The 12,546-nt window shown below is 47.6% G+C and overlaps 3 protein-coding genes across 3 annotated transcripts; 1 reads left to right on the forward strand and 2 right to left on the reverse strand.

The window, feature by feature from the left end:
• N7532_005844 (uncharacterized protein) lies at positions 1-2,046 on the reverse strand (the record flags this gene model as incomplete). The annotated part of the gene is made up of 1 exon (XM_056618338.1): positions 1-2,046. One exon carries the CDS (start codon positions 2,044-2,046, stop codon positions 1-3), a length of 2,046 nt encoding a protein of 681 aa, XP_056474497.1.
• Positions 2,047-5,836: 3,790 nt separating this feature from the next.
• N7532_005845 (uncharacterized protein) lies at positions 5,837-7,027 on the reverse strand (the record flags this gene model as incomplete). Its single annotated transcript, XM_056618339.1, has 2 exons — positions 5,837-5,904; positions 5,962-7,027. 2 exons carry the CDS (start codon positions 7,025-7,027, stop codon positions 5,837-5,839), a joined length of 1,134 nt encoding a protein of 377 aa, XP_056474498.1.
• A 2,985-nt stretch (positions 7,028-10,012) lies between these two features.
• Positions 10,013-11,218, forward strand: N7532_005846 (uncharacterized protein; the record flags this gene model as incomplete). The annotated part of the gene is made up of 1 exon (XM_056618340.1): positions 10,013-11,218. The coding sequence occupies one exon, from the start codon at positions 10,013-10,015 to the stop codon at positions 11,216-11,218; it is 1,206 nt and encodes a 401-aa protein (XP_056474499.1).
• Between the last annotated feature and the right edge of the window lie 1,328 nt (positions 11,219-12,546).

Here is a 12,546-nt window from a genome sequence, read left to right on the forward strand (position 1 = left end):
CTATTTTCGGGAGAAAGACGACTTGCCTGTCGGGTCTAGTACTACACCCACCACCGTTCCCAACGCGCCATTCACTTGGCCAATACGGGAACAAATATTGGTCAGTATCACGGCTGGCATGTTTCGGGTATAGAGAAAGAGACCAGGGAATGGGATCTTTGTCCCTTGGTCAGGTTGCTGGAGCAGGTCTTCGGCCCGTAGCCGCGTTTTGGTGGCGTTTTTGGTTTTGATACGGCTGTGCTCGGCAGGAAAGACACAAATGGGCTGAGATCTGGTGATTGCAAAATGCTCTATCTGGGTGCGATTTATCAGATGTCGAATGGAGTTTAGCTTGGTTATGGCAGTGGCACATTCCAACCGAGGCTCTAGAAGTGAACTGATGGCTTTGGAATTGAGTCGATCTACATCTCGTTGTGTGAGAGCTGCTCGCCGCGCTCGCGTGAGAAGGCTATGGAAGGAAGGGTCTTCTGATTGTCTCATTTGTTCGTCCAAGATGATGACTTGTTTGAATTGATGCCAAATCATTTGGCCGTTCACATCTTCATCGTTGCCGTCTCTTGGTTCCTTCCACAGAGCGGGACCTCGCACTGGAGGGAATTGGAAGAAGTCTCCCATGAGAATGACCACGGGTAGTCCCCCAAAAAGTTCAGTGGAGGACCTGTCCAGTGAACGAGCAATCCTGCAATGGTTGTTAACCACACTGAGCATGGTCAAGTCCATCATGCTCATTTCGTCGATGAACATAATGGTCTTGTGTGCCCAGAGACTTCTGACACGGGAGCCCATTGAGCTCTTCTGCAGGCGATTGATAGAGATGCCCAGAGATGTATGATACGTATTCCCACCGATGGTGTCTGCAGCAGCTCCTGTCGGGGCCATCAGCATAATCTCATCCTTGCGACCAAGGAGGTCCATGGCGGCGACAATGGCCTTGGGAATCTGCGATTTCCCTGTGCCGCCTTCTCCTGTGATGCAGAGTAGGAGTTGCTTCCGTCGAGAAGAGTCATATGGATGGTCTGCGCATGCCAAAGCTTCGGCTAATATTTTTTGCACGATCAATCGTTGCTTGCTGTTGAGAGGAATATCTTGACCAACTGAAGATACCAGAGAGGCGGCTGTTGGATTCTCACCAAGCTGAAATCGACGATCCTGTAGAGAGTGGAACACGTCCGAGTCTACTAGCATAGGTTGTAGGAAGCCATCTCCAATATCTTGGTCGAAATCATCTAGCTGGAAGGACGAGTTCTGCTGTTCAGCGATGGAAGCATTGTCTTTCGTGCTCGCAAGGCATTTGAGACGACGTTCCCAGCATTGTAGTACGGAAGGTGGAAGAAATCTGACACCCAAGATATCATTGGCAGAGGAAGTGGGAATGGTAATTGGTCGCGGGTTGAAGTGTTGGATATTCCGCCCTGGTGTTGTTCCGCGGGCTAATGCAGGGATTCGGTGCGCTGTGATAGTTGACTCTCGGCTCCAGACTTGTCTGATTGTGTGGTAGGCGGCGATCAGAGTCTCTGCGGTAAAGTTCTCACTCTGAGCCTGGAAGTCGTCATCGTGCTCATCACTATCAGAATCGAAACTTCCTTGGTCGAGATCAACAATCTGTCGGTCAAAAAAATCGTCGTCCAGATGAGTCCATGCACGTAACTTCGCATCTGCCTGGCAGTCTTCTTTAGACTTGCGAAGAAGCTCAATATTCGCAGCGAATTCTCGATTATGCGGTGCGAGGGTTGGTTGCGCAATGGTCCACACTATGGAGTATATGTTTTCTTGAGATGTAAACTGGCTCAAGATCGCAGATAAATCATGCCATGGAACAAACAGGCCCAATAGGATCTGGGCGACATCATTCAGAATGGCTTCTGTTGCGGGATGTCCTCCAGAAATGGCATCTTCGGCTTCTTGGAACTGAGTTAGCTGTCCCTTGAATGTAACAGTAGCCACGTGAGCAGGTTTTTGAGCGAGATGCTGTACGTGTGTGGTGTATCTCGGATGTGCCGCGTCGAAATCGAGGTCGGTGGTGGCCGCGCCTTGTTTATCTCTCATTCGTACTAGCATGCAATATTCAAAAAACGTGAGAGTGGCCAGATTTTTCCCTCGCCATTTATAATTGTCGAATAAGCTCACAGGAGCAGTGTCGCCAACTTTATACGTGCAGGCTTCCTCTCCTACAGTACCTTGCAGTTCTTGTGGATGAGTCATAGCGCGAATATACTGCCTTAGCCACCAAAGATTGACGCTGACGAAGTTGTAATTGACGGTGTAGAATCATTCGATTCATCCTCAACTATGACGTAACGGAAAGGGTTAGTTATTAGGAAATAAAGTGTAATTTTTACTTTCGAGACTGAGAAATAAGCTTGTGCCGAACAACACGTACTCGGCATGTGGATTATGACCGTGGCCACGAAGGAAAAAGACGTGAAAAGTAAGAAACGAACTTAGAACCTTTGATACCGGATACCGGCCATTCTGAGTATCATGATCTTTAATTGGTCTTCGAGAATTTACGACTCCTCTGGGGCCGATGGCCACTGAGAATTGTGTCTGCTGATGAATTATTTTCCGGGGGAGTCAGGTGCTCAACAGTTGCATCCCTGCTGAATTGCCCATTGGGGTGCTCAGTTTGTATGGGAACATGTGCGTCACTGGATGGAGTGGTGGCTGAAGTAAGTGAAGGTTGAGCAGTCTGCTGACCTTCGTCTAGGCCATGGGAATCAGAGACGGATATTAGCCTCTGAGGCCTCTTCATCGGTGTCAGTGGGCTGGCGCGACTGTTCCATCTGTCTGCTTTGTTCTGCTTTTCCGCTGATGAGGCAGGAGTCACGGGGGCAGTCGTAATGGAGCCGAGATTCGGAATGAAATAAACATCATCCACGCCAATTGCGAGCCGAGGCGTGTTCGTAGTAATACCGAAAATGCGTCCAGCGATAAATACGCGAGACTGCGCAGCAAGGACAGGAAAATTCGTCCAACGGTTTCCGTTTCTGAAGTAAATAGAAACCGTAAATGTCACGGACGCTTTGTTGGAGACGTCATAGACATTAGCCTCGAGGTCGTAATGCAATAGATTAGACCCATTGTTCAACTGCCCCCCTCCGCCTCGGACTATTCCCAGTAAGCTAACTGTAGGGAGAGCGGCCTCTGGGCAGTGCATATTGTATGCATGAGGATCAGAATGGTCACCAGGATGGCTAAGGAAACCTTCTGCGGTGGGGAGGCAAGGGTGGCGTTGTGATACGGGATCTCACCAGTCAACCTCATGGGCGTGTAAAATCAAACGTAGAGACCCTTCCGGGTCGACACAGGTTAAGAACGAGCCCCAAGCATAGATGAATTTGTTGGGTTCGTAAGATTGAGGGTTACGCGGCGAGGCAAAGAAATGTATGGTAGTCGGAAGCTCATTCAATTCAACATCGTCTGAGTAGAGATCCGGTTGGAAAGGAAGATGTAAGGACGCCTCAATTTGTAGAGCAAGTCCCTGGCTGGGCCGAGATGGGTCGGGTCCCACGCTGTCTATGAAGTCCCTCAAGTGAAGAATAGCGGGCGAGTTAACCTGAGACGGCATAAGGGCAACGATCTGGGAGGAAATAAAGACCGAGATAGTGCAAGGCCGAAGGGTGATGGACAAGAAGAAGTGGCATTCAAGACTTTCACAGAGATATGAAATATATGTGTAAAAAACATCTAGTGTCTGGATATCAAATTGATACAAGATTGGCAATGCAATGAAACGGAAAACTTTACAGTATTATTTCCAAGCCACACGGAGAGATTTGATCGTATATAGCGAGCGAGAAGGCTTGGGAAAGTAAAAGTGCAGAGCGCATGATCACAACACCAATAATAATGCCAGAATATCTTCACTAAAAGAGAGTGATGATGTCGACAATGTTGGGCCAAGAACGTAGACAACGGTCCCCATCACAAGGATACGAGGTCCACGACGAAAGGGGGCTGCATGGGTGCTAGCACGTGTTAAAGTTCCGGAAACGCGAAGCCGAACCCAATAAGAATCCTTTCAGTGATTTTAGCGCGAACGCCATCCCCGAAACGAAAATAGCAGCAAAAACCCAATGGTGCAGATGGAGTCAGAGTGAGCAACAACACTGAAAAGCTACAAAAACGCCAGCAGGGGAGCGGATTGGACAAAGAACGGAAAACTAGAGTCGTTTCCGGTATAATTATTGTCCAATATCACTGGAAGCGTGCGTCCAATATCAATGGAAGCATGCGTCCAATATCACTGGAAGCATGCGTCCAATATCATTGGAAGCCTTTGTCCAATAGCACTCAAGCCTTCGTCCAATGATACCGAAGCACGGCGAGCCAATCATCGCGATTTCGGTCCATTTTCGCCACGATTTTGTATGGACCTTTGGCAGTCTGTTGAGTCGCGAAAATATATAGTTCGTGTCACGTGCATCCGTTTCCCCTTCCTCTCACTTCGTTCGTTTCAGGGCATTAACACGCAGTCGACTTTAGATCTAGACTCTTACTTTAAATACCCTTCTATATTAAGAAGGGTGTCTATAAATAAATTAAAGCTAGATCTAGACCTCGCCCTTGCGTGCAGGCCGCCTCTGAGGGCCGGTCGTCCGCCCTTGTTTTTTCGGGTGGCGGGCTGGGTGGGTCTTTTGGCCGCCCTCTGAGGGTGGCCCTTTAGGCATTTTGAGGGCCGATAAATATGATAAATATGCAGAGTCCTGGGATTGCATAAATATATATAGACTATAGTTAGCTATATTTTTAAGTATTTTGTTTTTAAGATTCGGATTTTAAAGAGGAATTAGGGCCTGCAGGCAGGAGCTACTGACCCTCTCTCTGCCCACAAAAATGAGGGCGACCTGCGGCAAGGGAAAGGTCTATTCATTACTAGCACCCTTATTATATATAGGAAGAATTAGCTGTTCTTTTTAATATATTTGTTCCTATTAGATACCAGAGATCGGGCAATCTAGTCAAGAAAAATGCCTGTAAGCTGCTTTATCCAGGAAGACATCAGGGGAGTTAGCCATCATCATTGGTCTGCTGTCACTTCTATTATTTAAGGCTAAGCTTAGTTAGGGTTGTCTTCACTCTCGACAGCGGGCGTTTTAGCGCGTTCTCTGGGGTGTTCGGATCGGGAATTTCCGAAAAGGGTCGCTTCTGTCGTCGAGAGGCCATCTTAGTTTGTTTGTTCATTCGTTCGGTTCGGTTCGGTCGATCGGTGGGGTACCTTAACATAGCTTGGCTCGCCGATGTACAGAAAGAAAGAAAAAAAAGGTGAGACTCGTTTTAATGTTACGAAAACTACTCAGGCCACGCGATGCAGAGCAGAGTGTTCCATTCAACGAAGAAAACGAGTCTGAGGAAGGAGAAAAAAGGGAGCTACATGAGGGAATCGGGCGCATAGCTGAGCGTGGTTAGAAAGGTCACGTGAATTGACCCACTCATGGGTTGAATTTCTAACCCGGTACTTATGGCGTAATATCGGTGCGGGTAAAAGTGACGCCGATTCCTGCGTTTCTCACGTGATCTGTAGCTGTGCGTGAGCTGTCTGGGAATGATTGGCTCTCGGTGGCCCATCTGTAGGCTGCGGCCCCTCGTGTGGCAGGGTCCGTAACATAACTACCAGCAGCAATTTAAGGGCATTTGTTGAAAAAAAAAAAAAAAAACCGGATGTGAATCAATGCAAATCCCTTCATCGGGCGCAAAGAGTGAGCGCAATCTCGAAACCCCTCTGTAGTGTTTCATAGGGTAGTGCTCTCGCAATGTGGTGTCGCTTTAAGCAAAGCAATATTGGATAAGTAAAAATAGTTCCTCAACCCCCTTTCCAGTGCCTAATGAAACTGCATTACGCCCCTTCTTTACTTGGGCCGGGGCGCACATTCTCTTTAGCCCCAAGACGCTGAGGACGGATATCTATAAATAATTAGTCTCAGTGAAGTCAGCTCTCGGTCAGTCTTTAACAATACTTACCTGCCAGTGGTTTAATCAGCGATGGGCCAGAAATCCTACCGATTAAATGGAAGTCAACCCCGGCAGACAATCGCCAGTATGTCACTTCGGACATACGGAGCAAGAGCAGTACTGATCGCGATTGATAGGCGTCCACGATTTCAACCTGGAATTGGGCCGGTAACGCGGCTATAACGTCCTTAAATTCTTCGAGAACTTGGGAATGTGCACCTGGTATCGTCAGCTCAACTAGAATGCTCTCCGTTGTAGCGTCTATACCGAGTGTGTTGGGCGTTGGGCGTTGGTGTGGCGTAGTCTGGGTATCCTTCAGGGGAAGCGAGATTGGTGATGTTCCCCCATGGTTGGTCAGCTTTGCTTCAGGAGCGCCATCTGGTTTCTCCCGGTTGACTTCAGCAACGAGCATTTCAATAGTGATATATGACGTTTCTGTTTTGCTTAGGTTTCTTGCTGCACGGAAGAGACGCTGTGAAAATGATCGTACTCCATCAGATCGCGAGCGAGCTTTTTCATCTCTGCCACAAGCTGAAAGGACTTGGGATGACCTCTGGCCCTTATCACGGGTTGCTCCTGCATAACAACAATCTAGAATACCAAGGGTGTCGATGTTACTAAACATATAGTTGGTATCACTGAAGAAAGAACTGTGGAGATACGACCATTGGATATTTTGTCGGCCGACGCCAGCAATGAGTTTAACAAAGCCAGTAGTAGGATCAAGCTCTCCATGCCCAGCATATGCGAGGATAAGCAAGGACCGTAGACGCTTAGGAGGTGACTTGATTTTCATGACGATATCAGTAACAGTCGATGCTAGAGTAAGTCCAGGCATTTGGTCGTTTGCTTTTAACTCGATCACAGTCGTGTGGATGCCGAAAACATCTTCGAGGCACCAGACCAGCGAATTTGCATCACTCTTGGCTCCAGTGTTGTCATTTTCAAAATAGAAAATAACGGCCTCCCTAGAGTTATATGCAGTTCCACGGGCGTTCGCAGTTGCTTGCAAGGCGGCCTTGAGTTCAGGTAGAGGGCGGCGGTGGTTGCCGGCGGCATCATCCGCAGATTCCATGGCGAGGTGGGGGCAGGATATAGGTGAGGGCGGCAATAGTATAGTACTTCTGACAACCTCTCGATGAGAAAGAAGGGAACCGTAAAGAGTAAGGTGGGTAAGCTGGTGGCGCAGCTGTGCAAGTGGGTCGAGGGGAATGTGCTGCTCAACGGACCATCCAAATGCGAAAGTGCGGATCAATAGTTATTCCGGACCGGTCGATGGTCGAGCAAATACTCTCTCATTAAGCCCTAATCAATAGCAAAAATGCCATAAATACAGAGAGCAGGGGAAAGGAAACAAAGAAATTTGGGGGCTATGGAATTGATAGGCGAAGAGGGCTCGTAGAACCGCTGCAGGAGCAGGGATGAGAAGGCAACAGAAGGCAACGGATTTTGGGGGCAGTTGGATTAGAGGGAAAGGAGGGCGCGTAGTGATACACGCACGCGCAGACGTGCCTAGGGACACATGGCGCTATACCAAGTCAATAAGAACTAAACCCGAATAGGCTTCATCATAGTGGTCCGATATGGTGTAAATGTAGATGACGGTGGAATGGCGACGAGTTTCGGTGCGCATAAGAATAAAAAATCGACGCTTTCCCACTTCACGGATTTTTGGCCTGATTTGGTGCGGCCCATGGTTTTGGCGCTGGGGCTCCACCTGGGTGCACAGCAAGTATGCGGATCTTATATCTGCCCTAATCAGGAGCGTCAAATCGATAACATGTGGTTGCCCAAAGTGTTTCAAGGCGACCTTGGGGATAGATGTATATTATTTAAATGGAGCTGGGCTTCCCACTTCTTTGCCTCGGTATTTTCATGTTCAACGAAGAAGATTGACTGGAACGCTTTCATCTAAGACCTGGACCCCTAAGTTAGTACCGATCTTGTATAGTAGTGGTATCTTCCCGGTTAGGCTTAGTGTGCCCTCCCGTACCTGCAATCTACCAACTACCCCAAGGTACCTCGCACTATGCCTTCTTCTACTGTCTCAAAGCCTTCCGTCTCACAATTTTTGAACTCTAAAGCCTTGAACTCTAACTCTAGGTATCCGCCAGATATCTCGAAAATCCTCCACTTACCTCTCTACTAAAAAGGTATCAAATGGACTCCCACCGTCACCACAAATCTTCTTGAACACTGACTCTCCTTTCTAGGTTTTCTTTGCCACGAACAAGCGAAGACACCCCGCCATCGTCTTTTAAACCACTCAGAACCATCTTCGTTGTCCAAACTATCATCTCTTTCATCATCCACCCGACAAGATGTCGGCGACCTCCAAGCAGACAAGTCTGAAGAAGCGAGAAACCTCAAATCCGCCGTCCACACCAGCATTATCCACCTCATCCTCAGGGTCATCAAAGGTCCCACTCCCGAAGCTGAAAGAGACAGTTCAAAAAAGCCATCAATGTCCGAGAAGTTAGTTATGCATATATCACAGCAATAATAACATATTGGGAAGATGACCTACTAGCTGTAAGTGGGGCAGCCAGCATGCTTGCTCAGTCATGTGCGTCACCTCCAACAGCTCCATCTGATAAGGCATAAGATCTGCAACATATATCCTGACCTCATTTGATATTAAATTTAAAGAAAGCCATAATCGACTCTAGATATAAGATTCAGCGTGAGGAAGCAAAAGAATGATAACTTCCCTGTTTTAAGAGGAACCAGATAAATTTTGTGCGTGTGTATCCTCTGTTCAGCGTGTATGCCGTATCTATATCCTGTACAGTTTCTCTGGGAACTGTCCCAATACCAGCAAAGCTCCCAGGGCCGACTTAGACGACTCTTCTGGTCTCTATACAACTAGTGCTCTGTGTATCCCTGATACTAAACATAGGGACACTGCAAGCAATCCTTGAGATAGCCCCCCTGGGCTCTGGGCAAGAATATGTTAGCCTAGGAGCGTTATTCCTCTTAGGTTCCAATAGCAGAATCGGCTAGGTGTGATCTATTTCTAGTGGTCCACTCTGGCCCGAGGGCTAAAAATAGAGCAGAGAGATGCACACAGTTGTTCTTACAAACAGGCTAGAACAATGTCTTACCGGAGAGGGGGTGCGAGACTATTGGGAAATGCACGGGCCTGAGGTTTAGGTGGAGAACACGTAAGGTCAGGAACAAAGTTACCCTTTCTGAGGTTCAAATGCCAACCGCAAGCCCTTCTTTCATATAATGATCCTGAAATTTTAGGAAGTTCGAATTGAAAAAATATTTTATTTCCTGCTTTTATTCCAGTGCCTAGAGTCAATACATCTCTAGCTCTTGTACAATCATTTTCTAGATGAATACTTTTGTCGGATTTTTCATGGGGTATGACAAAAAGGATGTACTACACACTTTGGGTAGACTGGAGCCAGGCTAGAAATATGCAAAGGTACAAAGTTATGAAGATCTATGTATGACCTCGGAAGGGGGCGTGGAACTGTGTGCAATGAATTTTTGTGGTCTAAGCCTTATATTTCAGATCAACAACAGCATCTACAGATTGGTATACCGGCCAAAGCGCGATTTTAATACAATCGGAAATGACGCTCACGCCTCGGTTATAAAATTCGTGCCTGGTAGTGTATAAGGGCGGTCACCTAAGCGGTTACGGGAATTGATATCTCAACAATAGTCGTCTACATATTATCGATTTCCCAATTAGGCTTAGTGCCTTTTATACCCGCGGTCTTCTTGTACCTACCAAGTAGTAGCACCTACCTACTAGCCCACCTTTTACCATCGAGTGACCAGTCCTCCACAACATCATTTCTGAATCTCTAGGGTTCGAGTTTCATCTGCCGCCTGGCACCGGATCCACCAAATATCTCGAAATTCTGCAAGACCTCTCTACTTTTACCGGAAGGGGCTCCCACCCTCACGATCTGCTCCAATCTTCCTGCATTCTCCCACATCCTCGTCTCTGTCTATATGGTGACAACCGCCACTCGATCTCTATCTTGAACCTTCACGTCGTCACTTAACCCGCTGATTAGGACCAGTCGCCCTGCCCAGAAAAATGGTTTCGCCGAAAAATTCCAGCAGCCTCCCAATCCGGCCGGCATCGACATCCCCCACCCCGACATCCCCCACTTCGCCTACGCCCGCAGGATCGCCAGTGAAAGCGTCCCGAATCCCACTCCCAGAACTCAGGGAAGCTCTAGAAAATACAATCCGCCAACGAGAGATTGGATACGCGTGCATCACGGCGATGATCCTTTTGTGGTCTGACGACGATACCGGGGCAAACAAAGATGCGAACCGACTGCAGAAAACGCTCCTGGACGTCTTTAGCATTTCTGCGGAGATTTTGGAGGTGGACAGTACCGTCAATCCGTCTGTCATCGCCAATAACTTCATCTCAAACAAATTTGTGAACGTGCATATCGCTCACAACCCGGATCAAACCTTGATGATATTCGCGTATATCGGTCACGCCGACATTGTGTGGAATAAGGAGTTAAGAAAATCCCAACTGGTATTTACATCGACCAAGAGTGACAAGGTTATCGAGTGGGAGAAGCTGCGACATACACTCATGGACGAATACGTTGATATATTTGGTATCCTTGATTGCTGTTTTTCCGGCCTCAAGGTTCCCCCAACCGGATTGAAACAGACTACACAGATCTTGGCCGCGTGTGGACCCAACGAAAGGGCGCGCTCCCGTCAGTCTCGAGTGACATTGACTCAGCGACTCTGCGGCAAGATTGAACGGGTAGCTAAATACTCAGAGACCGCTATCCGGCCTGACGTTTTATTCGAGCAATTAAGAGCCCACACAACTAGAGACTCCCCCACACCGCGCATTATCCAGTATGGGGGAACGCGACCTATCGTACTCAGGATCAACCCACACAAGGCTCAAGCGACCTCGCCATCCCGTATTCCCCGGCCTGTTCCCCCGAACCGCACTGAACAACAAAATGTCGTGGTTAAGTTGATACTGACCGGTCCTGAGGAGAATGCCATCACTGAGTTTCTGAAGATGATCAACGAGCTCCCAGAGCCATTCAAAATCAAACTTATCGATGCCTTCAAAACGGACAGGTCAGTCCTCGTCTTGGCTCGGATGACTTGGCAGACGTGGGCAAGTCTTTCAACCGCGCTCGTCATCCCCCCGATTGGAGTTGCTATAGGCGAGTCCCTCATCCGCCAGCCAGCCCCCGAGATGCGCCACCGTGATGAAAATATCCCTTTTAGTGCGCGTGGATCTAGCAAATAAGCGTGATTTTTGGATTTCGTGATGCTGCTGACAATTGTTCTTGGCTCCTCTTTTCAACTTTTTTCCTTGTACTTTCATATTTTGCGTTTACCCCCTGCCTTTCTTTTCCTCTCCTTCCGCTTTTTCTCTAGTAATTTAGAAACAGTTTAGATACAGCGCGTCGTTATTTTACCTTTTTTATTCTTTCAATTTCTTTGAATGCGCTCGTTAAAACGTATTGCGTCAGTTAAAATGAGCTCAGTCAAAATAATTCCTTTCACTTGTTTCCCATATCGTGAGGCTTCTTTTTAGCCCTCAAAATAATTCATGGCTTCGGCGGGTGTAATTAATTATGCTTGCTAAGCCACCAGATAATAACACCTCCTGTGACGAGAAGAATGATACAGAAGATGATGATAAAGCCACAGATCAGCGAGCATCACTGTTTCTGGCATTCATGTTCGAGCTAGGAGTCTGGGTGTCTGGGACAGGGGTCATGTTAGTTATTGACGTGGTAAGGACGGGGAAGAGGGCATGTACTTTTCTGTTGCTTGTTTAAGATTGAGTTGGCTTGTAGTTTTGGCTTCGTTGTCTTGGTGGACGGATTTTGAGAAGTGTTTCTAGAAATAGGGGTCGCGGATGAGTGCCACTTTGTGTTGTGTGATGGGTTTGATTTGCTTGTGTGGTGCTATGAGATGTTTATACCCTTTGCTAAGAGCTAGATGCATTCTCTAGCTATGGGAGGTGAATACTTAAGTGGGCTAAGGTGTCAGGCGAGAAACGGTGCTCACCCATACCCGACCACTGACCGAGTTTAAGCCACACGCCAGCCACATAGTATTACGGTGGCTAAGAATTACCATTTATACTTCTTTGGTTATTTGGCGTAAGTGTCCTTATTTACTGTGCTCTGCAGCCTTTTAACCAGTGAACTTAGACGCCTTGGTGCCACATTATTTTTTACCACTGAAATATCCTCTACACCCTGAACCGCTGGCGTGCCAGATTAGGTAAAACCGCCATTTCTCTGCCTTCAGCCTGATAACCGTTCCTGCGGGCCACGTCTTAGATCTGCTATAGTACCTGGTGCGTCTTTCTTCCGGTCTCAACCAATCGTTCATGTCACTCACAGGGGTCCAGTGACAACAAGGCGTACTCAGAGGCAGAAACACGGACGCATATGCTTACGTTTTGAGAATGATTTTTTCCTAACTGATGTAGAAATTGTGACGTAGTTAACTACCCATATCCCGAGCTGATACGTGACAGCTTTAATTGCCCAAAACCGATGAGGAATGGGCAAGCAGCTCAGGAGATGTAGTGAACGGCAAATACCCTGGATTATGTGA

This window comes from Penicillium argentinense, assembly GCF_028826775.1.
Source record: "Penicillium argentinense strain IBT 30761 chromosome Unknown utg000005l_segment0_segment0, whole genome shotgun sequence".
NCBI lineage: Eukaryota > Fungi > Ascomycota > Eurotiomycetes > Eurotiales > Aspergillaceae > Penicillium > Penicillium argentinense.